At 38.4% G+C, this 27938-nt stretch overlaps 1 protein-coding gene across 1 annotated transcript in view; it reads left to right on the top strand.

The window, feature by feature from the left end:
• The window catches only part of CCDC146 (coiled-coil domain containing 146), a 74396-nt gene that overhangs the window by 26405 nt on the left and 20053 nt on the right, over positions 1 to 27938 (top strand). The window contains exons 2-8 of the mRNA XM_063323513.1: positions 8651 to 8733; positions 13591 to 13800; positions 22501 to 22558; positions 23087 to 23263; positions 23903 to 23976; positions 25823 to 26050; positions 27004 to 27190. Coding sequence (XP_063179583.1) covers positions 8651 to 8733; positions 13591 to 13800; positions 22501 to 22558; positions 23087 to 23263; positions 23903 to 23976; positions 25823 to 26050; positions 27004 to 27190 — 1017 coding nt within the window. The remainder of the gene's footprint in view (positions 1 to 8650; positions 8734 to 13590; positions 13801 to 22500; positions 22559 to 23086; positions 23264 to 23902; positions 23977 to 25822; positions 26051 to 27003; positions 27191 to 27938) is intronic.

Below are 27938 nucleotides of genomic sequence, written 5' to 3' on the forward strand. Positions count from 1 at the left end.
TTAAAGCTCATCTAGTTCCAATCCCCCAGCCCTGGGCAGGGACACCTCCCACTAGACCAGGCTGCCCAAAGCCCCATCCAGCCTGGCCTTGAACACTCCCAGGGATGGGGCCTCAGTGTTGCTCACATGGAAGCATACCTTATTTATCAGGTGGGTCCCCTCCCTTCCATGGTTTTAATTCCCATTCACATTCTGACATCTTCTCTTTCTTACCAACATCTCATCTACATCCACCTTCCAGCCTCAGAGACATTACTGTAGTTCCACATCCAGGGACTATTGGATCTGAAGTCAAGCTGGAAGGATATACAAGAGCTCCCTCAGATCCTGCAAAGATTGTTTGTAACCTCAGATTGTGCTCACTTTTCCTTGGAATTTTCCTCAAGACATTTTGAAGAGAGTTCTGATGGTGACCTGTTAGTAGCAAGCAAATATGAACCTATTACTGGTACGGATACGGGTGTACAGAACAGCTATCTGAGCATAAGTGTTATTCTGTTTTTCTCATGGATCCCTATATTTAAAGGGTTTCTGCCCAGAGCATCCACCTTTGCTTACTAGAAAAATATGAAGGATATGCTCTTCCCTTTCCCCTTTTCAGCAAAATCTTCCTCCACAGTCTTTGTCATAGGACAAGATTACCCAGTACTGTTATTTCATGGGACTTTTCATGGCACTATTCATGGGACTATTCATGGGACTATCATGGGACTGATTGAAGGAAAAAAAATTTGTTTTGGAGTTTGGTTTTGGGTTTGTTTTGCTGTATTTTGTTTTTCTGGTAGAATAGCCAAGCTTCAGATAGAGAGGTAACATGAAAAAATGTAAGTTAGACAATTACACTCCTGTTAATCAGTTAAAGATGAGTGTAAAGTAAAAGAAAGGGTAACTTAATAGGATAAAATAAACATAACAGAACATTTAAATTAAAAGGGAAAGACACATACTTCCGTACTTCTTATGTAATTACATTTATGGGAGTACAGGGAAAAGGAAAGCAAAAAGTTGCCAAGCAACCATCCGTTAGCAGCCAAATCTTCATCTGGCTTTCCAGTAATTCTCCATTTAGATAAGGAAAATTTATTTTAGTTTATTCAGATGATCTATGAATTTTGGGTGTATGTAAAAACGTGTGGGATCCCAGTTTGTTGTATAACAAGAAAGAAAAGCAAAATACAGTTAAGTACAACTGATGTGGAACGGGACTGGAAGACTCAACAGTTTAAGAATATTTCCTATTTACCCAACTATATTCCAAAGTCCAGATTTGAGATCGCAAGTATAACAAAATGACCTCAATTCTTTCCAGGGCATTATGGTTAACACAGGACTGAAAAAAAGATGTCCTCAGTTGCCATTCACAAGGTCTTTTTTTTTTTCCTCACTCCTCTGTCTTTTTACTAATTCTTTTCCTTTTCAATGTAGCATCATAATTAGTTAAACTAAGGATAACCACCATTTTACTTACCTCAACAATGTGAGAGCTTACAAGCAATAAAATGAACTGTGAGTGCATCCTGGAGGGAAGGGGGAGGAATGAAATGTAACTTCTTTTTAAACTTGGGATAGTACTCTTCTACACAGCTTTTTTTTTATAGAAACGTGGCTAATACAGATCCAAAAGTCTAGAAGAAAATTATGACAAACATTCATTTAGAAATGTTATGTTTGTGTGTTGTATGTACATATGTAAATACTTTTGGCTATTTTATCGTAAGTTGTTTTATTTGTATGTTCTCGAATGATGACTTTTTTTGAACTAACCTGCAAGCTTATTTCCCTAATGTTGAAATCTGGAAGCTCTGATACTCATTACAGTCACTGCTGCCAAAGTTTACCAAATTTTGAATTAACCTAGAGCTTATTCAAACATATGTTGCTTAAACACAAGTGTTTCTACCAATATTCATAGAATCATTTGGGGATAGAGAAGACCCTTAAGATCATTGAGTCCAACTGTAAACCTAACAATGCCAAGTCCACCACTAAGCCATGTGCCTAAGTGCCACATCCACACATCTTTTAAATACCTCCAGGGATGGTGCCCACTTCCCTGGGCAGCCTGTTCCAATGCTTGACAACCCCTTTGGTGAAGAATTTTTTCCTAATATCCAATCTGAACCTCCCCTGGCACAATTTGAGGCTGTTTCCTCTCATCCTATTGCCTGTTACTTGGGAGAAGAGACTGACCCCCACCCCACTACAACCTCCTTTCAGGTAGTTGTAGAGAGTGAGAAGGTCTCCCCTCAGCCTCCTTTTCTCTAGGCTAAACAACCCCAGTTCCTTCAGCTGCTCCTGATAAGACTTGTGCTCTACACCCTTCACCAGCTTTGTTGCTCTTCTGTGGACACACTCCAGCACCTCAATGTCTTTCTTGGAGTGAGGGGCCCAAAACTGAACACAGTATTTGAGGTGTGGCCTCACCAGTGCTGAGTACAGGGGGACGATCACTTCCCTAGTCCTGCTGGCCACACTATTTCAAATACAAGCCAGGACGCTATTGGCCTTCTTGGCCACCTGGGCACACTGCCAGCTCATATTCAGCCAGCCGTCCACCAACATCCCCAGGTCTAGCCGCTCTTCCCTAAGCCTGTAGCACTGCATGAAGTTGTTGTGACCCAAGCGCAGGACCTGGCACCTGGCCTTGTTAAATCTCATACAGTTGGCTTCAGCCCATCGATCCAGCCTGTCCAGGTCCTTCTGTAGAGCCATCCTACCCTCAAGCAGATCAACAATCCCACCTAGCTTGGTGTCATCTGCAAGCTTACTGAGGGTGCACTTGATCCCTTTGTTCAGATCATTGATAAAGATATTAAACAGAACAGGCCCCAGTACTGAGCCCTGGGGAGCACCATTTGTGACTGGCTGCTAACTGGATTTAACTCCTTTCACCGCCATTCTCTGGGCCAGTCCTCCAGCTGGTGTTTTACCCAGTGAAGAGTATGCCCATCCAAGCCATGAGCAGGCAGTTTCTCCAGGACAATGCTGTGGGAAAAGGTGTCGAAGGCTTTACTAAAGTCCAGGTAAACAACACCCACAGCATCTCCCACGCCCACCAAGTGGGTCACCTTGTCATAGAAGGAGATCAATTTAGTCAAGCAGGACCTGCCTTTCATAAACCTATACTGACTGGGCCTGATCACCTGGTTGTCCTCTCTGTGCCACGTGATAGCACTGAAGATGATCTGCTCCATAACCTTCTGCAGCACTAAAGTCAGACTGACAGGCCTGTAGTTCCCTAGATTCTTCTTCCGGCCCTCCTTGTAGATAGGTGTCACATTTGCTAGCCTCCAGTCAACGAGGACCTCCCCAGTTAGCCAGGACTGCTGATAAACGATGGAAAGTGGCTTGGTGAGCACTTCCGCAACTCCTTCAGTACCCTTGGGTGGATCCCATCCAGCCCCATAGACTTGTGTGTGTCTAAGTGGTGTATCAGGTCACTAACCATTTCCCCTTGGATTACGGTGGCTTCATTCTGCTCCCTGTCCCTGTCTTCCAGCTCAGGGGGCTGGGTACCCAGAGAACAACTGGTCTTACTATTAAAGACTGAGGCAAAGAAGGCATTAAGTACCTCAGCCTCTTCCTAATCCTTTGTCACTATGTTTCCTCTGCATCCAATAAATGATGGAGATTCTCCTTAGCCCTCCTTTTGTTGCTAATGTATTTACAGAAACATTTTTTATTGTCTTTTACGGCAGTAGCCAGATTAAGTTCTAGTTGGCCTTTGGCCCTTCTACTTTTCTCCCTGCATAACCTCACAACATCCATGTAGTCCTCCCGAGTTGCCTACCTCTTCTTCCAAAGGTCATAAACTGTCTTTTCTTCCATGAGCTACAGCCAAAGGTCTCTGTTCAGCCAGGCTGATCTTCTTCCCCACCAGCTTGTCTTTCAGCACATATGGATGGCCTGCTCCTGTGCCCTTAGGATTTCCTTCTTGAAGAATGTCCAGCCTTCCTGGACTCCTTTGCCCTTCAGGGCAGCCTCCCAAGGGAGTCTGTCAACCAGCCTCCTAAACAGGCCAAAGTCTGCCCTCTGGAAGTCTAAGGTGATGGTTCTGCTGACCTCTCTCCTTACTTATCCAAGAATTGAAAACAATCATTTCATGATCGCTGTGCCCAAGACAGCCTCCAACCATCGCATCATCCGCCACTTCTCTGTTCACAAACAACAGTTCTAGCAGGGTACCTTCCCTAATTGGCTTCCACACCAGCTGTGTTAGGAAGTTCTCTTCCGCACATTCCAGGAACCTCCTATACCGTTTCCTCTCTGCTGTACCGTATTTCCAGCAGACATGTGGAAGTTCCCCATGAGAACAAGGGCTAGCGGGCTAGCGATCGTGAGACTTCTCTCAGCTGCTTATAGAATATTTCATCTGTCCCTTCATCCTGGTTAGGTGGTCTATGGCAGACTCATAAAACAAGTTAGGAATATTATATATTTCTTACATTGAATTTCCATGTTGCAATTATTAGGAATTAGAGTAATTCAAATTAATCAGTGGAGTCTTCTGTTACATATGCAAGGTGGGCCGTTTTGAGATTCGGTTTTACTTTTTTGGGGGTTTTTTTTGAGTAATCTTTGCAAGACTCTTGGCACTAGACTTCTACTAGACTTCTAGAAATCTACGGACCTTTATACAAGACATTAATGCTCTCTCTATGTTATGAACATAGTATAAATTTTAATTAATCACTGGTAGATATAATGGACACAAACATTTTTACAAAATTAAGATAATCTGATCAATGTCAGATCCAGATTTTAATTATGCAGCTGAGATATTCTCCATTTACATTTATCTGTTGCAGATTATGTGTCTCAGTTCTTACTGATCAAATGAAATGGAGTAGGACCTTTAGAATCTGCCTGTCTGTAGGTGCAAGTTAATGAATAAAGTGCGCATATACTCAGGTTTTATATGTATTTGTGTACTTAACATATGTTAGTAGCCTGTAATTTTTACCATGACATGGATAGGGAAGAAAAATAACTATGCCCATAGCCAACATCATCTAGCTATAGAGGAATAAAATTATTAACCTTTGTCTCTAGTGCAATTTAAGACTTAATTTGTTACTTATTCTGTATTAAAACATGCCTTTTATGATAGTAAAGACAAAGATGAACCTAGTTCAAATTACACAGAATCTCAAAAAAAAATGTGACTCATCTATTGTGAACATTCAGAAACGGAGGTAAAAAGAAATATTTATGAATTCCAGTTCCAATTTAGCTTGTGGTATGTAAAAAAAGTAATCTAATACTGAACTTGAGTAATAAAGCTGTATGAATGTTTTATTTTATGGCGACTGGTTACAAGAATTTTTATATACTTCTCTGTTTAATCTGAGAGCCAAATGCAAAACCTGTCATTTAGAGAGGCAGCTGGCATCCAGAAATTCAATGTATGGGTTTAGTGTTCCTGGTTGATATTTTACTGTTTACACCAGTGTAAGTCTTCTGGCTTAGTGATTATTATTATAATACACTATAGTGCTTTATAGGTCATATTAGAAATATTACCCATTTCCCTGGTTTCAGAACAGATTAAGTCTGGAAGTCTATGGAAGGAGGACTATTTACACTAAATTAACAGGCAAGTAAGAGCATATTAGGACTCAAGGCATTGCCTACAATGTATTTCTTATAGTTCAGAGCCTTAAATTTCAACTAAATTAGTCTAATTTATTTTTTACTGTTGGTAATTGTATTAGCTATGCCAGATATTTTTTTTTAAAGGGTAAGTAGATCCAGAATGCCCATTAGATATCATCTACCATTCAGGACGAAATCCATTGTAAGCACAGACCCGTAAAATCAGAGACATGATTTCCTTTCTGATTCCAACCACTTCTTCTAAAGCCAAATGAAGGTAAATGAAAAAAGCAAAAGGTGAATTACTATATGTTTTGATTTGAAGGTTGTATGGTAAGAATCAATGTTTCAGCCATTAGTTAAGGAAATAATACTCACTCTTGCAAGCATCCCTATTTAAGTCAGTTTATGTAAGTGAAAAATTATTCTCATAAGTAAAGATTTGTTCTGGATTGTTGCACTTAAATTACATGTCTAAAGGGAAATTTAGTAGCTAATATTGTTCTCCACCATAAGACGTTTGTCCTTGTAAACTGAATATATAAAAAATATGTGAGGAGATGATCTGGAATGGAACATCAGAGGCAGAAGCATGTCTCCACAGGTAGGGGATAGGCAAGGTCTGTGATTACAAGCCAAGGCGGCCAAACGTGCTTTTTTCCATGCAATGGAATAAAGCATAAAATATTCTGAGGAGAAACTGTACAAGAAAAATTTTTATAATAGGTACTGTAATTTACCATCGAACTGAAGGATGTCTATGGCCACAAGAGGCAATTTTCTTCAGGACTGTGAGTAGCCATTTCAGAAAATGGAAGGACAATCAATTTCTGGGCTCTAATTCCATTCTAGATATTAGTAGGAACCAAAGTCATCCCAGCTGGAAAACTGTTTACCTGATGGCAAACAAGAAATGTGGCACTCTGTCCCTTATACTGTCCACTAAGTTGTGACTCCAAAAGAAGGTGATCTCTACCCATTTTCAGTATCTTTTGCAAAAAGCTGTTACTGATCCTCTGCTGACTGTGCGCAACTGTAGTTCCAAGTCCAAGTGGGTACCTATTGTCATTGCAGTCCTGCCCATAACTTTTGTTATCAATAGACAATGTATTCAGGGACTGGAAATCTGAAATTCCTCAGCATGATAGAAATGTGTAAGGAAAACAATTGCTAGCCCCGTTCTAGACATGCAGTGAATTTCTGGGAACATCCATTGATTCAGCTAACATAGCTTCTCAGGCTCACTTCATTTACACATCACCAGCTATCACATATGTGGGAAAGGCAGCCTTGAAAGCATTATGGATTTGAAAATCAGGGGTCCCATCCTTCATCTGGTTTTAGGACCACAAATAATACAATTTTTCTATGGCAGCCTCATGCTTTTCCTCCCTTTTTCCACAACTAACTATTTTTTCCCATCAAGCTGTTGCCTCTTTCCTTTCTCTCCCTTCTGCCTTCCCAAGGGCCTTGGAGAAAAAGGACAAGTAAGTTTATTTCTGGGGAAACATGGTCAAACATGGCCTAGGTATGCAGTGGGAGGCTAAGCAGTAAGTAACTGTAACTCACAGCTATAGATCAGAGGAGCATGGAGAAAGGGCAATAGTGAGGACAACTATACCTACATATGAGGCTAAGAAGTAAATGGAAGATATTTTCTTTCTCACAGAAGAGCTAGTTAGTATTGTGAACTTAAGTGAACAGTATCTTTGGATCATAGAGAATGCCAAAATAAATATTTGAGAGCTGCTTATCTTTAATCTCATGCAAACAAATAAAAGATAGATCTGCTTTCCCTTTCTCAGGGTTGCAGACAGCAAAGATTGTCTTTGCGACCATGAAATATTTTGCAGCAGATCTTAAAAAAATACATAAATCAAAGAGCTATCAACAAAATGTATACTTCCTTTGGCGTATTCACTTGGGTTCTTCTTCTTCCCAGCACTGGTTCTGGACGGTTTCTCATGGATATTAAAGAAAGGGGCCTCTACGGAATAGCCCACATATGAATCTCTTAAATGGACCTTAGTTCAGCTTAGAAAAACACCTTTCCCTGGAGGCCTTGTCAAACATAAGGGTTGAAGTATGACTTCTAGGATTTTCCTGGGGCTGTAGTAATTTTGTTCCTTATTTCGGGAGATCTGCACAACCACATTTCTTGGCAGGTTCCCATAAAAATTGCAGATTTGACTTGCTGCCCCAAAAGGCTAACTATGGACTTTTATAGATCCAGATCACCTTACATTTTTTCCTGGATTTAACCTGGTTCTCCTTACTTGTAGCCAGAAGAGGGGAAAAAATGGTTTTCTAAAGAAATATCCCAGGAAATAGTATCGTATTACTGCTGTGATATTTCCCAGTGGCAAAATTTGGCTCCTAGCACTATTTCCTATTTCTATTAAGAAGAAATGGCTCATTGACCCAAATTACTGCCCTCAAGACACCTGAGGAATCACCTAAGAGATGGGTATGCTGCATCACACACATACAGCTTTTTTAGTATTAAATACGTGGAGTGGTTTGCTCTCGGTGTTTGCCAAAGACCTGCAGAGGCACGTAAGGCAATGTGTTTTGTGGCCTGGGGATGATCTAGCTTGAGCCCACCTCCTCTTTTTTGCAACCATATTGCCTGTGGAGACAACACTTTAGCACAAACTGGACTTTTAGCTTCAGTCTTACCTGCTCAGGCCAGCTGGTATATACCAAAACTGAACCAGTTAGTGTGGAAAACAGGTTACTTAGAACCTGAGTTCAAAGTCAAGACAGAATTATCATGAAATATTAATACAGACAGAAAATCAGAGAAGAAATGGTGGTGCAGGTAGCACTGTAGTTCTGACAGGTACATTCTTTATATTCTTACGTTTATGCTTTGAATTATTATGTAAATAAGCATTTTTTCATCTGTGTATTTGATTTTATTATGTACTTGATTTGGTATGTTACCAAAGACTGCATAAACTAAAAGGCTGACAATTATAGTTATAAAAAGTTGCAGCAGAATGAAAACATTAGTGCTTAGGAGGTTTCATAACTGTCTGTTTCCCTTCCATAGCTATTTGCTGCCGGAAAAATCACAGGCACCAGAGTAGCTGAGCTGAAGGGAAAGTATACCCTGCTGCATAAGACTGTGATAAGGTACAATATTCCTTTTTTAGACTTTTGTTTAACTAGCCAAAGCATTATATATTTAATTTTCTGCTGATGCTGGAGCCTAATTATCATTTAGTGATAAGGTACAATATTCCTTTTTTAGACTTTTGTTTAACTAGCCAAAGCATTACATATTTAATTTTCTGCTGATGCTGGAGCCTAATTATCATTTAAGGCTTTCTGACAGTGATTGTTCATAAAGAGGAAGCAAGGACACAGGGTTGAAAAACAGTATTATTTAATAGGAAGTTTCAAGGTAATTTGGGATATTTAAATACTTGCTTGAACATCTTTGTTTTTAATATAAACATAATGATAATGGCAGCGGAGGTAAGGACAAACTGCAAAAGACAATATACAAGTTTAAAATAAAGATATATTTATAGGTCATGTAGCCAGAATTGTAGCATATGAAAAGACTCTGACCTGCTGAGCTAACATCACAGAGAGCAACTGAAGGAGCTAAAGGCTCATTTCTAGGAATTTCTGTCATATCTAAATAGGTGGGAATTTTACCCTCAGAGAATGTTGAGTCACATCAGACAGGGCTGTTAATAAATGTAGAAGGTTAGAAACGTAAGCTTCAAAGTGTACATGAAACTGGGAAATTAGGTGTATTAGTTGTGGATCTGCCCTGCTCTGGTACTTGCTGGAAGAGAGAGAAGAGAAGAGATCATGCTCACAGCCCAACGCCAGCTTTGAGCAGGGCATGTGTAAGTGTAAGGAACAGAAACTGGTGGGACGAAGTGGGACGAGATAGTACAGTTGTACTAGATGAACAGTGTGTCACAGAACAGAGCAGCCCTACTGCAAATACTGCAATACTACATTAGTATTTGTGACTAATAATTTTGATATTACTTATAGTATACCCATAATTATCAGTAAAATCAGCATCATGATACTCCTGTTATATTTCTGTAATAGGTATGACAACATCCAACATATTAACAATATTTTAGCCCAATTTCCCTGACAGTTCACATCAAAACCTTTATGACAGTTCTGCTTATAAGAGAACCATGGCTGTTCTGTCACTGAAGCTAAGGCCTAATTTAAGGATTGTAAAACTAATTCAAATCATACTTGCTTACTTGGGTTACGCTGGGATTTGGTGTGCCTCCTGGCAGTCTGGATAGTGGTAAGTGCCAAGTAATGTAAAGTAATTTGAAAAGGCGTTCCCAAAATCCTGAAAACACAGTTTTTCGTGAGGTTAGCTGAGTCTTCTAGTTTCATCTTAATAAAATAGGGAGTTAAACTATGGTCTTGACTCTGTAAAAGGTCATCTGACCTAATTCAGATTACTGCATAGCAAATATTTTTGGGAAGCAAAATTAAAAACAGCACGCCTAAACCAGTTCGACTCCCTAGAAAATGCAAGAAGCATTTTCTTAAGGCTCAGAACTCAACATATGATGTGGATTTTGGATTAGTTGATTGAGAAGGCTTCTACCACACTGATGTTCACTGAGCTGAAGCAGAAATCCAGTAACTGCTGAACTTGATTGACTTTTAGCCAGTGTTAGTTTGAAACTAGTCTTTGGTTGGAAAAAATACAAGCATATTGCTACATATATTATTTTATATATCTGTATAGCATTCTTTTATATAGAACATTCTTTTATGTAAAGACACTTCCTTTGTATGTTTAATAAGTGGAATATGGCCTGAGCAAAAACAGGACTCAGCTGTCTTTTCTGTCACACGTAAAACTACTGTAAACACCATGCAGCAAAAGCATGAAAATATGAGATGGTAGATTACATCTCTCATTCTTTCCATGGTTCTCACAGAAGTACGAAATTGCCATACTTCTGTAAGAAAGTCCATCAGAGAGAATCATGCCACATTCTTTACTTTGATGTAGTCATGTGTCAAAGCAAAATGCCAATGCATGAACAAATACTAAATTCCACAGAGAAATTTCTCTTATTGCTAAAAGAAACAAGGGAAATCGATTACCAAAAACTGATTGTGATCTCCAGTATATTTAAGGACTGTTCAGACATTAAAAGTGCAATTCACTTGCTCATGTGTTAACATCAGTAGACATGCACATCTGAACTAGGTATCTAGAGTCCCTTAAAGGTCTATAGAAAAAAATAGGGACCACACACTTCCTCCTTATACGAACATCTGCAAGTGTCTGTTTTTCTCTGTCGCTTATAAAGAGAGTCCTGATGATAGGTTTGGTGTATGTGTATACTCTTTTCCTGCAACGAACCATTCACAGAATTAATGCTACTTTTTAATTTTTAGTTCTTTACCCGTATATGTGCAGTATGGTTCTGTGGATCAACAACTTATTTTTTCACTTATTACAGTTGAATTTAATCTCTTTCCTAATTAATCCCCATGTGTCCTAGTGCTGTTACAATCCCATATGGAAACAAATGATGTTGGTTGAAGTCTTCAAGCTGGGTGTGTTCTTCTTTCATTTAGTTGCATACAAAAATCTCACAGAGAAAATCTTATGCATCTTAAGCAGTGTAGATCCCTGTGACAGCTATGCCGAACGATTGCAACTGATGTCTCTGATATACAATACAAATTTGTCTAATATGATGCATGCAACTAGTCTGTATGCAGATAATTTCCAAGGCTGTTACTAGAGTACACAGAGAGTTTTAAGTTTATAGTGTGGTCCTCTGTTTATTGGTTTCAGTTTTGCACAATTTGGCATTCTGGAAAGCTGAGAGATGTCACCTGGCAAATAACTTCTTTGATACATCCCTCCAAAGTGTTATGTGCTTTTAAATTTATGTTTGCTGCACAGCTGAAATTCTGGGAACAGGCTGTCATCCCATTCTGGTGCGGTCTCACCCATCCACTTTGCAGTCAGGCTCCCCATAAAGCTGACGGACCTGAGCTCATATTTGGCCCCTGAAAACCAATTTGATCACACAATCATGTGGCCGAATTGTAAATTTTTATTTTTATTATCTCGGTTTAGGAACCTAATATGAATATTCTGATACATCAAGCTGTAAGAAAGTCAGGTAATAATGATAGTTCATTGACAGTTTGGGAATCTCATCTTCTTAAGCAGATGTTAAATTATTAATCATTTCACAAATTCAAAATCTGCCACATCAGACTTGGCAAGCCTGCTTGTGCACTCATGTGATTCTAGATACGTATATTGCGTAGATGTTCAGTTATTTCTTCATTGTCATCAATTAAATTTAAATCTTCACATGAAAAAATACTGTTGGCTACTACAGCAAGCAAGATCTGGTCTAGATTCAGCACTCAGTTCTTGTTTCTATTTTTATTATCTTGAAAAAATCAATACTAAGAATTTTGGTTTTAGGAAGGACTTACGTTTTTATGTAATTTTATGTAAAATTTATGTTTTATGTAAGAATGATTTTTGAAATGAATGTCTATTACTGCAGCCAATTATATTTTCTCCTAAACCAGCATACATTCTGTTGGACTTAAAGAAGATCTAAATATTGTTTCGGATCTTGTGTTGATAAGTCAATTTATTTTTCCCTTAAAAAGTTTCTATGAAAATACATCACACATGAAGTTATTTGTTCGTGATAAAGGCACACTCTTGTTTCCTGTTGAAGTCTGTGGTTTTCTTATTTTCTGGTTTAGAAAAGGAAGTGGTTATCTAAGTACAAATATGACAGAAAACAAAACTTTTTCTCCTATGTTATTTCAACTACATTTATGCAGTATAGTCAGCTTTATATTCTGTGTTTTTATAGTTACCATCTCAACTCTGTTCTTCAGTGTGATATGTAATTTTGGTTTTGTTGCTAAGCCATAAATGTCATCTTTGAGGTAAAATTTATGTATAGAGTTTCTCGATATGGGAGATTATAATTCCTTTTGCTTAAAAAGCATTAAATTGCATCATATTTTTAATTAATAAAAGGCAAGTGACAGTTCTTTATTCTTCCACATCATTTGTAACTAATTTTAGTATACCATTATACAAAAGTTATAATGTAGAAATATAGAGAAGGCATACACAATGATCTCTATAGCGTAAAGAACAGGTTTATATGTTGTGCATTGTATGATTTTTCCATAATAATCAATGTGTTTTACTAACAGCCTTTAAGATCTGTTATTCAGCTATCACCACATAGGTTCCTAAGTATATTATGAATACCAATCTCCTAATATTGACAGAATATTACAGTTTGTTGTTTCTCTGAAGATAGACTCATACAAGTCAGATCAGATAACTGATGATGTGTACAAGCCTTATCATAAGCTTCCACAGAAGTCGACAAACGTATTTGCAGCTTGTGTATCATTAAATGAGTTACTTCAGATACTAGTAACACTACAGCAATGTGCAATTCAACACTGGGTGGGTGTCGTGGTATTTACTAAGAACTTAAAGGTGTCACATAGCCCACACTGGGCCTTGTCCTGGTGAATCCTTCCATGTTCTTGGTCCCCACGCTGATTCAGATCTAGCCTTCAGCCCTTCTTAGGATGCAATGGATTCCTTGTCTCTTCGCTGGTTCTAGAAGGTGCTAAGCAATTAAATTAGAAAACTAATCATCTTTCATCTGGTTAAAATTAGATGAGATGTATCGCACTCCAACTCTAGGTATGCAGAAAAACACCCTCACATCAGATTCCACTGCTCTCACGGCATCACAGGATAATTCAGGTTTGAACAGGTCTTAGGAGGGCTCTGGTCCAACCTCCTGTTCAAAGCAGGGTCCAACAGGAGGTCAAACCAGATTATTCAGGACTTAATCCCGTCTCATCTTGAAAATCTTGAATTAAATATTATAGGTAGGTGAAGAAGTATAAATAAAAAGCTTATGCTGCTCATTGCCTAGTTCTAAATTTTTCTATTTAATGTAGTTTACAGGAATCTGAGATCCAGCTGTTGCAGGAAGCCAAACGTCTTAGTGTAGAACTGGAACAACAGCAACATGACCTGGAAAAAGCAGAACAGTTCCCTGAAGAATCCTCCAGTGAAGTTTCCCGAATAAGGCAACAACTTCTTAGTTGCCAAAATGAATACAATGCTATTAAAGAAAGAGAGTATGAAATTCAGATCAAGATGGAATGGTAGGTGGTAGTGGTCAAACGCTGCTGATTTTATCATAGCTTATCTAAAACGATAATAACATGTAATAGAATTCAATCTCCCCTCCATCTTACATGGACACATTTCTTGACGGCTGTTCTTAAACAAATTGCCACAAACTTTCCCTAGTACAGCAATTTTTCAATGATGAATAAAATCACCCTGGTGTGATACTTGTAGATTATTTTAATTTTAGAACATGCTATGATGTCCTTTGAATGCTATTCAAAATTTACTACATTGCACGATTAATGTTTAGGTAAGCAAAATTAACAGGAACAATTCTAGTCTAGGACACTTTAATATGAATCATTAAAGTGTCTCAGAGACCCAGTGACTGGGATTCTATGGAAACAATGTCATAAATAGACCCAATGCTATTTTTAGCACCAGAAGCACAGTTTATTTAAGTTTTTCTATTCAGGTATTTAAAAGGAGAAGTACTTGTATATTCTCATATTGGAAAAATGAAAAATTTGCTGTGAAAGAAGTGAATACTTGACATTTCTATAAAAGGAAAAAAGTCCAGAACGAGCTTGATATTGTATATATTTTAATTATCTGCATATATGTGTTGTACTGGAAGCTGTTCTAGTAAAATTACAAACAGTACTATGGCATGTTTTAAAATATGAATTCATATTTTCCTTTTGTGGGGTGCTTGCTATTTTCACCTGTCTTCAATCCAGCTGTAGTGTAGTTGGTATATATAAATACAAATAAACAATGTCAGCAGCTCAGCAGTTAAAACTATTTTTCTGCAAGGAGAGCAAGGGCACTGTACAAACTGCATAGAGCAGATTTTTCTGGCAGTTCTTTCCTGATTTTTTTAGAGCCAAATGTTTGCTCTAAGAGAGAAAGAAACTTGAGAAAGAAGCAAATTGGGAGTGGGAGAAATAAAGAAACATGGAAAGCATCTGGAAAAAATTATTTGCTATGAGATAACTAAGCAACATGAAGTTTCCTGAAGTAATTATTAAATACAGAATTTATTGCAATTTCCAAGCAGTACAGAAATGAGATCTTCAGAATATCATGCTTTTTACCCATTTGTTCTCATATCTTATGAAAATTATTCACTGATTTTGCATCACTCTTCCAAAAAAATGATGGGGTTTTATATCTTTAGGGGATATTTATTCATACTCTGTGTTCTACCTCTATTCAAAAGGAGATTTCTGTCCTACATAAAACGCAGTTTAGGTATTGTTTCAATTACCCTTGCATATTTTACTGCATTAATTCTTATATATGAATTGAATATCCTCTTTTGCAGATTTAAAATTCACTCTTTAGGTCAATGCTCTTTCACTTTAATAAGAAACTTCCTCTGTTTGTTCTTCATATTGCATGAGATCAAAACCAGCTGTACAGTCTGACCAGAGCTCCATATGGTGCAGTATCTAACGGCGACCAAATGTGTGGCCCCAGCTATTTGTGATACAGGGATTTCATGAGCCAAATTCCTCTGTATTTAGGAATCCTTAGTTGATCCCTCTTCCTTGAACTTGTCGTCTCCTCCTCAACTCTATAAACTTCTTGGCATTGCAACACCCTGAGCAACTGAGTTCCACAGATTAACTACACAAGAACGGCCACCTCTTATCTTTTTTGAACTTGATTCCAACCAGCTTTATTGCATGTTCTGTAGTTCTTGTATTGGATGAGACACTGAACATCTGATCCTCTCTTCATCTTCACTGCTGCAGGGTGACTTGATAGGTCTCTATTGTACTCCCCTCTCCCCAGTTTGTTAGCTTTCTAAACTGAAGAGCTACAGATTATTTAATTGTTCCCTGTTTGGAATCTGTTTCATGCCTGGTGGTAGCATCGGGTCTTCTGTGTGTTGTGGGTGTGGAGTGAGGAGGATGTGCCTCCGTTCTGTGTGAATTTGTTTACTGGGAGAGAAGATACTGCTTTCCAGAAATGAGAGAGATTTTAATGTTGAAGTAGTGTAGAATAAACAGGACTGGTAGAATACGTATCTATGTGGGGAACAGATCAGTGAATAATAGTGGGGAAATGAGCTATGAAGAAAACCAGATAATGGCTGTGAATACCCGTTTGTAAAGAAGGGATGGGTTTGGTTCCTGTGGAAGGCAGTGAAAATGAATGTCCAGAATAGAGTTGTGAGTAGTGGGTGATCTAATAGTAACACTGATGTAAAATGAAGATGCCTGATGGTTTTATACAAATAATAAAGCAATGACTTCTGAAATATCTGTATGTATGGGCAAAGTCACAGAGAAAGGGGAAGCTGCATCAAAGATGGTCTAAGTTTGCTGTTAGGTGACTGCTTGGTTTCCCTAATTTCTCAGAAGGATAGAAACACATGGACCAACCTTTCTTGTCCCTTGATCCCTCTGGAACACAGTTTCCTTTGTTGTCCAACTGTGTTAATACAGTCCCAGCTGTGCTTGGCACTCCGAAGTAAACTCTTCGGGAATTATGACTAATGGCTGCTTGTTTAGTCAGAAAACAAACATATTGCTTATTTACCTTCTTATGTATAGCAGGCAGGGAACGTGGAGGGGAAATGTTTTTGAAGGGAATATCTGTCTTTTATCTATTGCTTTATCCTTTTCTTAGAAGTCTTGCATCTTGTTGACTGAGAAATACTGCCGAGCTGGAAGTGAGAGAGCCTCTGCGTATCTTCTGCTTCCCTGTTTCTCTGAGCCTTTCTTTCTCTGAAGCATCCCTCTACTCTCTGCTACCTTTACTTCCTGCCTCAATTCACTTTCTCTGATGGCTGAGGTCACTTAGCACCCTCTTGGCACTCAGACTCAAATCTGACAACAGTAAACCTTTTCTCTTGAAGAGTCATATAGATATACTATAACATTAGCAAAGGTATTTTTGTCTCAAGGTCCCTTAGTATTCTATGTTCTCTTTTCCATACTTCATGTCCTATTTCCTTGCCTCTTTTTTCCAGATCAGATGCCTTTTTCAACAGCTGAAGATATTTCATCTTCTGCTTTAATTCTTTATTGTTCCAATGAGTATTCAGCATTCCAAGAGTAAATTTAAATTACTTTCAGCACTGCAGTATCAGCAGGTTTTCAGAAATGTTGTGACTTTTTTCATAGCTTGAGTAGGTACATGAGGTATTCAGAAGTGCACTTTAGCTGTCAGGAAGGTCACCCCAAGGGGTGACTGCATGGGTGTGGTGCCTCCTCTTCCAGTTTGTGTTCCTGTTCTGTTGTAGGGTTGTACTGGCTTCCTTGCTAGTGTGTCTGCCTGAGTGCTCAGCACAGGAGGGGAGCAACTGTTGGAAGGATTTTACTGAGGTTATAAAATTTGGGACACTACCCCAAAGCCAGAGCTGACTCAAGGAGTATTCTTCCGCTCAAAAACTATTAGGCAAGTGTAATAAAGTAAAAGGAAAAATAGTGATCCAAATTCAGTTCTGGTGCAATTGCATTCAGAGCCATAAAGTTTCTCCCTGTAACTGTGCCGTGCTTTAACCCCAGCTGGCAACAAACCACCACCCAGACTCTCACTCACTCCCCTGCAGTGGGGTGGGGGAGAGAATAAGCAGAGTAAAAGCGGGAAAACTTGTGGGTTGAGCTAAAGACAGTTTAATAAGTAAGGGAAAAGCTGTGCATGCAAGCAAAGCAAAACAAGGAATTCATTCACTGCTTCCCATTGGCAGGCAGGTGTTGAGCCATCTCCAGGAAAACAGGGCTCCATTATGTGTAATGGTTACTTGGGAAGACAAATGCCATCACTCCAAATGTCCCCCCCTTCCTTCTTCTTCCCCCAGCTTTATACACAGAGCATGATATCACATAATATGGAATATCCCTCTGGTAAGTTGGGGTCAGCTGTTCCGGCTGTGTCCCCTCCCAACTTCTTGTGCACCCCCAGCCCACTCGCCAGTGAGGTGGTGTGAGGAGCAGAAAAAGCCTGGACTCTGTGTAAGCTCTGCTCAGCAATAACCAAACCATCCCTGTATTATCAGCACTGCTTCCAGCACAAATCCAAAATGTAGCCCCATACTATCTACTATGAAGAAAATTAATTTTACCCCAGCAGAAACTGGGAGGACTGAACAAGCCTCAGTAAATAAGAATATAGACCAAAAAAATCACGTTAGCACAAGAACAAGGAAAGGATCAATATGATCAACAAGGATTTGTTCTAGCTTGAGGAAACTTCATTTTAATGTCCGTGTGAGGCTTAGAGTCCTGGTTTGTGAGACAAAATAAAGAGCTGCTTTTCTTTATCAGGTGATAGTATCAACAATAGTTTATTATTGAGAAATAGTAACTTTATCATCTAAATAAATTTATCGTCTAAACTATATATTTAGAAGCAAACAATTTGTAATGAAATTATCTATAACGAGAGTTTGTGAGGTTACAGCCCTCACAGGCATTTGTGCAGGTAGCAAAATTGCTGTTCGCTGAAGTACTACATGCTATTGCATGCAAGTCAGGATTGCAAAACTGAGTTTGTCCTTGTAGAAGCATTGCAAATATGGAAAATTATTTCAATGCTTGTAATTATTTCAGGATTAGTCACTCAATAATTAAAAAGTGTAAAGTTAAGCTTTTGTCCATAGTTTTTTCTAGTAAAGAATTACAAGGCATAAGTAAAATAAATTGAGTTACGGTTGAAGTTGTTACCAGCTAGTCCTGTGACTGCATGCTCCGGTCCATACAAACTAATTACAGCTTGTTACCAGCTAGTCCTGTGACTGCATGCTCCGGTCCATACAAACTAATTACAGCTAAGAGCCTTACAGGAATCTCACGCTGGCAGCTTGTCAGCTGTGTTATCTTCTGCTTGTGGTCAGTACATTTTACTTGTGAGGTGCTGAACACCTTCTATGGATTCCTCAGTAATCCCAGCTATGTGTCAACGTAGCTGAAGGAGCTCGCTTTCTTGCATGATGGGTTTCCTAGTGATAACAACGTTCTGTCTGTTTTGTGGGCTGAGGAACTGAAATGGAGCTCTGTTGACAACTACCCCTACATTTCTTAATCTCTCTGACTTAATTTTTTTTATTTCTGTGTCGGTTTGCAGCTGTAGACATCTCTTAGGGAAAAGTCTGGAATGCATTTTCATTAATGGTCCAATTTTCCGACTGCTTTTTTTTAACTCATTACATCTGCATCCATGATAGCTTTTCAAGTACAGTACTGCTATTGAGCTTCATGAAAATAAGTAAAGCAATGTGAGAAATATTTGCAAACATTAATGCTTAAACTTAGGAGTTTCATCTTCTTTTCATTATGTATGTTGTTATAGGTATGATAATAAAACCCACATGACATCATTGAAAAATACACTCAGCAAAGGGCTATAAAACAATGGGAATTATAAATGCTTAATGCCAGTTGTGGCTATTCTGTTTGTTGTTGTGATTGATGTCGAGGTATTTTATAGGCAGTTGTGAGGCTGTTGTCCATATATCACAGAGTACAAGATTCAAATGCTAAATGGAAAGACCAGACTTTCCCTGCTTACCTTACATTAAGCTTCTGTGTCCATATAGCTATTAAATCAGAGATTAAACATAAAATCTTTGAAGAATCTTATGTGATTTCATAGCCTGTGTTAGTCATCCTGGTCTCCCTTTAGAGTCAACAGAGACAAATATGTTCTCTTCAACCAGCAATTCTTATCTTCCTAAAACAGGCACCTGGGATGTCAGATGACCTTCCCTTTGGTGGTTCCTGGTTTTATCCCTGACAGTAAGGAAGCCTGGGGTTGTTTAGCATAGGGTTACCTGTCTAACTTTTGGATATGGGCAGCTGGACCAAACTTGGTGCTCGAAAGAAGAGATTTAACATCTTTCTTTTACTTCCTTTTTCTTTTCACACCTTTGCTGTTTTTTGTGTGGAAGAAGTTGGTCTGCCAGCTCTTAAGGTAACTTCCCTTAGTGCTTGCCGTTCAGTGCTGCCTTTGTTTATGTCACAGAAAATGAGGTGTTCAAATCGTTTTACTTTGCTGGATTCAAAAGTCTTTGTTGTGAAACTGGAATGGCTCCACAGGAATCTGTCCTCATGAGTGAGGAATGTGACAAAAGAAAAACAGTGTCAACTTTGCTCTCCCTTCTGACTTTTGGGATTGCTCTTTTGATCGTCTGGCGTGATATTAAAGAGGGCACAGCACGGACTGATGACAAGCAATGCAGTACCCCTTTAATCAGGACTTATTTAATCAGTTTTTGTGGCAGTCAAACAGTTACGGGTGTTTGTTCAGAGTGGAGTTTCATTGTAATTAGTGTGATTATGCCAGTCCCAAGGATTCCAACTAGGAATCCTGCCAAAATGTGTTGGGAATATGAATTGTCCTTATTACCTTATTTATACACTTAGGCAACCTATTGTTCAGTGAAAACATTGTGTTTGACCCGCGTGGCATTCCAACACAATGTACTCACTTGTAGCTTATGGGCACAGTACAGAGGAGCAGACTAAAGATGCTGTCACAGACTCGAAGTAGCTCAGTTCTCAATGCAGTTTGATCCCTGTGCTCTCCCGCATTGACTTTAAACAGTGGCACATAAAAGGAGTAGTTCCTGAGCCCCCTTGCAGCAAAGAAGAAATCACCTTTGGTGATTCCTTCTACTCGCTTGTACTTGCACTGTACACCTGCAAAATACTCCTGTGTCTTCACTCTTGTGTGCAGTTTCTTAAGTATAATAGATTTTGCAATAGAACTTTTTTTATATAATTCATTTTATCACTTTTGGGGGAAGAGTGATCTAAATTTAACTTTTTTCTTTGAAAGATTTGTTTTGCAAACTCATTCACTCTGTGGGTGTTCAGACACTCTGGCATTCAAATTAGTTTGGGCATTCAAATTACCAGTCCCTATAGAGGCATACTTGTAGTCTGCCCATACAAATATACACACATGCTATAAATCAACAACACCTGCTCTGCACCTTCATTTTCTCTTTGCTCTTCATCTGAGCCAGAGCTTGCTCTTCATGATTTTTAGTATTTTTTCTGAATTGCAATACTACCAGACAGTTGTCTTTTTTGACTGTTTTCTTACCTTGACTGGAAAGATATCTCCTGAGGCTTCCAGGTATAAGCACTGCTGCTTTTCTTGGAGGGCCAAAATGTAAGAAATAATTGACTGGGGGGAAGCAACCTCAAATCAACACTGATAAAGAATTGAGTGCATGATTCCAGGGAAGATCCTCCATGAAGCTGGCAACTAGGAAACTGATCCCTCTCCCCATGACCACCACCTTCTAAAACATGAACCACCACCCTGCAAAGTCTTAGGCTGCTGCTGAAAGATCTCAGAGGAAAAAAGAAATATAATCAGCTGCCTCTCTTCTATATTAACCACATTCAGAGGCAACCGTAATAGCTACTTTGGGTAGGTGGGGCTGCCCCAGGACTCCCTTGCCGTAGTTTATAGCTCTAAGTGACACAGCTATTCCATGAAAGCCTGTCCCCTTCTGTTAATACTTCCCTTATCTAAAGATTTATTTATTCTAACAGACTGCCCTTTGTCTCAAGGAGGCCTGACCAGCACATCCTCCGGCTGGAGTTACAAACACAAATTTAAGTGTTGAAGTTGATTCCTTGCTGTATCTGGGACAGAAGATTTGGTTCTTTCACCTATTCTGCAGCTTTATAGCGTGAGACTCAGAAAAGTCATCATAGGTACTAATTACATTGCAAGAACCTGCCTCCTTGTTCCCTATCAATAGCACAAGGACTTAATTAAGTTGAGTTTGGTTGTGACAGCATGCAGACTGCTGCAGCCCATTTGCCTCCTATAGGTGCAGAACTGTTGCATGCATGCACTGGGGATCTAGTGATGTATTCCTTCACTAGGGCTATTTTTTTGTATTTGGAAATATTTACCTACCCACCCCCAAGAAGCTCCCTATTGTAAATCTAACAAGCTTGTTGGTTCAGCTTCACTTACGTAGTCACTCCTTCATCTTTCTCAGGGAACATTACTAAAAATATACCAAGATCTAAGAGCTTTTCTATTTTTTCCTTTCCTCCTTCTGTCCTTCAGCATCTGTCTCGATTGTTGCCTGAAATTAAACTGCAACGTGGTTTTGGATATAGGTTAAGATCACCACGGCTGTTCAATTTATTTTTCTACTGTACCTCATTGACTTAGTCTACATTCCCTGTCACTTTTCAGGATTTTTTTTCATAGGAGCCTGTTCAGATTTGAGGAGCTTCACGGGTGGTTGTTTACAGTGGGAATGTGTGTGTGAGCAATCACTCAAAGGAAGAAGAAAGTTTCACACTAGCAACTGCACTTTCTTTGATGTGTGATGTCTTTGTGGATATTTATAACCCACCTACTTTTTGCTTTTGGCTCGGTTACATGTTAAAATTTTGTTTTCTGCAGTTGGGAGGAACTGTGAGCGTAGGGTGGCTTCTGACCTGTTATACTGTGCTAGATACGGGTGAATGAGGCATAAATGCATCCCTGCAGGAGGTGGTAAGACTAAGACAAATCAGGTTCAAAAGCTTAGACGTGCACTGTAGAAAAGACCTGCATACGTATGACCAGTATTTCAGGACTTCCAGTTACCAGTCAGCAACCTGCCTTTGAATCTGGACAGCTTTCCATTGCCCCTGATGATAATTCACCATATGTTTTAGCCTAACACAGGATAGGCTTCTATACTTTTTATTGTTTGCCATATTACTAATATATTTAGCTCTGTTTTGATTTTCCTGTAGTTTGCAAGAAGAAAAAAGGCTTCTGAAGGATGAATATGAAAGAATTCCAAAACAAAAGGTAAGTAGGAAACATGAGAAAAGCCATGGTTTATGTTCTGTCACCTAACATAAAAACATCAGTGAAAATATTTTCACAGTGTGTAGCTCTAGAATACATAGAAAAATCAAGAGGCAGATTTTATAGCAGATGCTATATTATATCATTCTGCTTTGGTAACTCTAGGGCAAGCAATGAATAACTGATTCAGAAAAGATCTGGCTTTTCTTTACTCAAGAATATTTTTTACTGTATTCAGCAAATGGATACTTCATGTAAAGGTAGCTGCAGATTTTTGGTTCTAGGATGTGTGTATGGAAAATAAAGTTGCAGTCATAAATCGCAATGGATATTTGTGGTTTTGTTGGAAATAGAATTCTGCTGGTTATTGATAAAAGAAACACACAGCTGGTAAAAAAGGATGCTTTCGACCTGTTGTAAAAACTCTTATCATCATTCAGTGTTAATGATTTTGTCGTATCACAAGTCTGCCTGAACAATGTAAAAGGGGAAATAAAAATTATCTGATCTTTTACTTCATTTTCAAAGGAAATGGATAAGAAAATTAAACAGTTGAAAGAAAATTGTGATGAGCTCTGCAAAGAAGTAATCCAAAGGAAAGCAGAAATTAATGCAATACAGGAAGATGTTTCATCCAAGGAAAAGCTGATGTTCATAGACAAGAAGGAAGTGGAAAAGCTTCTGGAGAAACAAGCTAATTTAAAAGTAACACAAAATTAATTGTGTGCATGATTATCTCTGTGTGTTTGTGTGTGTGTGTGTGCATGTGTATGTGTATATGAGTACATGCATTTGTCCAAGGAAACAGTGAATCCTCTGGATGTTGTTTGTCATTCCAAATTCAATAGATGGCATTACCTCATATAGTACATAATTTTTCAATAAGCATGAAACATGCTGCTGTACCATATCCATTATTAATCCTTTAGGAAATAATAATAGTCATAGTTTTGATTTAAAAAGTGGTTTCTATAATGACACGTTTGCTGTGTTGTGTTATTGCAGGCTGCTCTAACATTTGCTTAGATCCAAGTTAATACAGACTTATGCGGAGAATTAAAAAACATACCCAGGTCTTTTTCACTTTCCTTTCCATGGTGTAGATAACATAATCAGATGTATCGATAATATTCAAGCATAATTTTTATCTTGCAGACATAGTTAAATGGTAAATATCATAATGTTTAGTTTCAAAACTAACAGCTACAATTCTCTGGGACAAGCTCAAAAATTTTGAAAATATATTTCTTGCCCCTTTTCACAGCCGTTCTAGGTAAATATTACTTCTATGAAATCTCACTAGATTTGGAGGCTATAAATCTAAACTTTCTGTTTTTGCATTAGGATGAGCTAGTTAAGATCCTTGGTGTTCCAGCACAACTTGGAAGAGAAACTGAGAAGATGAATCGGAAAAAAATGTATACTTCTAATTAATAATTATATATACATAAGTATGTATGTATGACTGCTTTTCATCCATTTGTTACAGAGACAGCTGAGTATAGTTGTTGATTAAAGTTAGGATCAACTTTTTTAAAAGCATCTATAATCCACTTAAAATCCATGCAATATACTGAAAAATGTAGTATGTGCAGTTAAACATTTTATATTTAAGGACAACAAAGAAAAATTGAGAACAAAGACTGATTAAAAGTTGCTTAACCATCTTACTGTGCTGCGTTACTATATATCAGATCTACTTAGTAGATTTTTAATGGAAAATAATGTTACCATGTAAAGTAGTGGTAAGGCTGTTTTACAGTTTCTAGTCCTTAGTGACTGTATATTCATAGGATCATAGAATGGGTTGGGTTGGGAGACCTTAAAGATCATCTGGTTCCAACCCCCTGCCATGGGCAGGGACACCTCCCACTAGACCAGGTTGCTCAAAGCCCCATCCAGCCTGGCCTTGAACACCTCCAGGGATGGGGCATTGACAACTTCCCTGGGCAACCTGTTCCAGTGTCTCACCACCCTCACAGCGAAGAATTTCTTCCCTAATATTCAATCTAAATCTCCCCTCTTTCAGTTTAAACCCATTACCCCTCGTCTATCATTACACTCCCTCATAAAGAGTCCCTCACCATCTATCCTCTAGGCCCCCTTTAGGTACTGAAAGGCTGCTGTAAGGCCTCCATGGAGCCTTCTCTTCCCCAGGCTGAACAACCCCAACTCTCTCAGCCTGTCCTCACATGAGAGGTGCCCCAGCTCTCTGATCATCTTCGTGGCCCTCCTCTGGACCCGCTCCAACAGGTCCATGTCCTTCCTGTGCTGAGGACTCCAGGTGGGGTCTCATGAGAGCAAATTAGCTTCTCTCTGTTGGCCTCAGTGAAATTAGCAGCTTTCACAGTCTGGCCTGGGCTAAATGGTCATTCTCCCTTGATACTTCTGTACCAGTTTTTTAGTCAGAGGTGCTTTGTTGTGAGCTCCTGATGTGAATTCTCATCTCTAACATTTCAGCATGGAAAAAGTAAGGCAGTAGCCAGCCTTTTCTTTCTCTTTTGTGTAGCTGTTTTTTTTTCCTCTGAAGCATGACATGTCCTGCCTTACGTATGTGTAAAACCTAATTAGCACTGCACAGTTTCAGCCGGGTCACTCACAGATCCAAGTGCCTTCCAGATGAAGGATGTTTTTTGTACCCTATTTGGGCACAAGGTTATAGTGAAGTTTTGTGTCTCCTGCTTGCAGTCCCTGATTGTAATATAGAAATTGTTTGACCGTTAAATTTCTCAGTTTTAGAACTTGTATAATGTCTTTCTTTTACATTTTCCTCACTGTTCTGCTTACTGCAACTCTGCTATCATAACTATAAGACGTTTTTCCTATACTGTTACAGAGAAGCAATTTTAAAAACCTAGTGCACTGTGTAGGTTGTTATTAATGAAGCATTTAAATGAGTCTCTCTACTTGTGTTGCATCCCAGAATGAACTAACTAGAGTTTCCAGCCTTGGGAATAATATTTAGAAGTGTCACACCCATGTACCTAGTAATTTGCACGGAAAAGTGTTTACTAGAAGTCTTTTTAATACTGTCATGGTGCTAAGCTCCCTGTTAGTCCCATGGCCATCTTCAGTTTTACTGTTGAACTGTATTGGCATTTAAAGATTTTCACTGCATGTAATCTGCTTTCAAACATATAGTGTAGACAGTTGTGGGACTGAAATTGTTTTGCGCGTCCATGAAAACTAGCAACTTATATTTTGCCATTTAAATATGCATGTAGAAATGCTAAGCCCTACTCTTTTGTTAAAATATACCCACAGCGATGCAGAGAAGAAGAAAGAAACCCTTGATGACCAAATAGAAGAGTTGAATGGTACCCTGAAAGCCATTGAAAAAAGGACTGAAGAGATTTTGCAAGAAAGAGAAGATGTAATGAAGGAATTGGATGGGAAAAAAATTTTGCTAGAAAGCAAAGAACAAGAATGCATTACTTTGACAAAATTAATAGAAATTAACAGAGAGAAGGAATCGGCAGTCCTATCAGACAGGTGAGAGCAGGAGACATAAGCCACGTAGTACGAGTGAACAGTTTTCTGTTCTCAAAGATATATTTCTTTTTTCTGCTGTATTGCTTATGTTTTCCAGTTTTATGCTGCAACCAGTGCAGAGTAGAAATTATCAGGCTTGTTTTTGACGTCAGGAATGTTTATATAAACTACTGTAATCGAGGATCTGGCTTGAAAAAGAACATCAATAAGCATAAGCATTTGATAAAATTCTGGAAGACTGAAACTGGATTTTGCTTTGAAAGGGAAATCTTTTAGAAGGTTTCTCTCTCCGATGAAAATACTTTTTTTTTTTTCTGTGTACCACACAGAAAGTAAATTGAGCAAGAAAAAAAGATGTTAGTATTTTCATTTTCAAATGAGAATCATAAATTTCTGCACCCACATACTCCTGAATTTCAGTGGGGAACTGATTCCTCGTCTCTTTAATATCCCCTAGAATTCTGAGCTTATATATACTTGATAAAGTAAAATAAACTGTTAGGTTGATTGTAAGCTTCAAATGACTCCTTTGCAGAAGTAAATGTATAGTTGTAATCGTGGCCATATGCCCAGCAACAATGCTTTTGCCTTTAAAGTTTTGTATTAAAGGATAGTGTCACTTTAAATTGAAATATTTGAGTGAAGAAAAGATATAAATATTCCCTCATAGTAAAAAATGTGTTTACTTCTTCTTATAAATAACAGTTTCTCTGGAATTTTTAGCATATTTAGGACAGACTGTGAGACCTCATTGACATCATTAGGAATATTATCATTGATTGAAGTTATAAAAATCCTGCCTTTTTAGGTAATTTGTATCAGTAGTTTATGAATTTACCTTGCTGCTCAGCCATAATGATGCAGTACTCAAAACCCAAAAAATGATCGTGCCTGTTTTCATACATGTCTTGGTCAATTTACCTGTTTCTAAAATTCTGTGTCTATCCGTATAGAGAAGCTTTGGAAGATAATTTAAATAAACGTGTCTTGGAGAAAAAAAAGCAACATGATATTCTCATTCAAAATCAAACACAGAAAGATAGAGAGCTGAGAAATTTAAAAAAGATGGAGTTACAACTGAATACGATTTATGAGTCCTTGGAACAAGATAAGTCACAGCATAAAAGACTCAAATTAGAGGTCTGTATGAATGCATTCATCATAAGTATTCTAAACTTTCTTGTAAGAAATCTGTCTATGAAATCTTTTGACTGGTCCTAGAAAGGGAAAGGGGCAACGACTGTTTTAAATCTTATGCGCATGAAAGTGTCAAGAGTGTTGCTACAACTAACAAAGAAACCTCTAGGTGCTCTGGCTGTAATAAAAATACCACAGCAAGATATATTTGGAATCGTCTGAAGAAATGGATTTTAGGTGCTAGCGTCCTGTCAAGGAGAACTGGGAGATGATATTGGCACTGTGGTGTCATGTCTTCCTTTAAAGCGTTGTGGAATTGTGGTCGTTTATGAGTGAAATAATATAGTGACTTGGCCATTGGCATCGAAGAAATTCTTAAAATTCAAAGGTTGTTTGTACATTACTGCAAATAATTTATACTGTATTTAACATTATTCCAGGGGGCAGGAAACTAGCACTATATAAAGTATGCTATTAAAGAATATGAAATAACTCCCTATGTTGTCTGTTTCCACTCAAATTTCACCTTTCATTCCTCCCTGCATTAGTATTTCACCCATTCCTCTTCCCACACCGATTTACTCTTTTCTGTTTTATTCGTGCCTTCTACTACGCTGATTTTAAAGGGCAGTCTCATTCTGCTTGTCTGTTCAAATAATTTCCTTTCTTTGCTCTTTCCAATTCTTTCTTAAAAATTTACTTTGTCTATAACTTTTTTATGCTCTCTTCCTCTCATCACTAGTTCTCCCAT

This window comes from Chroicocephalus ridibundus, chromosome 1, assembly GCF_963924245.1.
Source record: "Chroicocephalus ridibundus chromosome 1, bChrRid1.1, whole genome shotgun sequence".
Classification (NCBI taxonomy): Eukaryota; Metazoa; Chordata; class Aves; order Charadriiformes; family Laridae; genus Chroicocephalus; species Chroicocephalus ridibundus.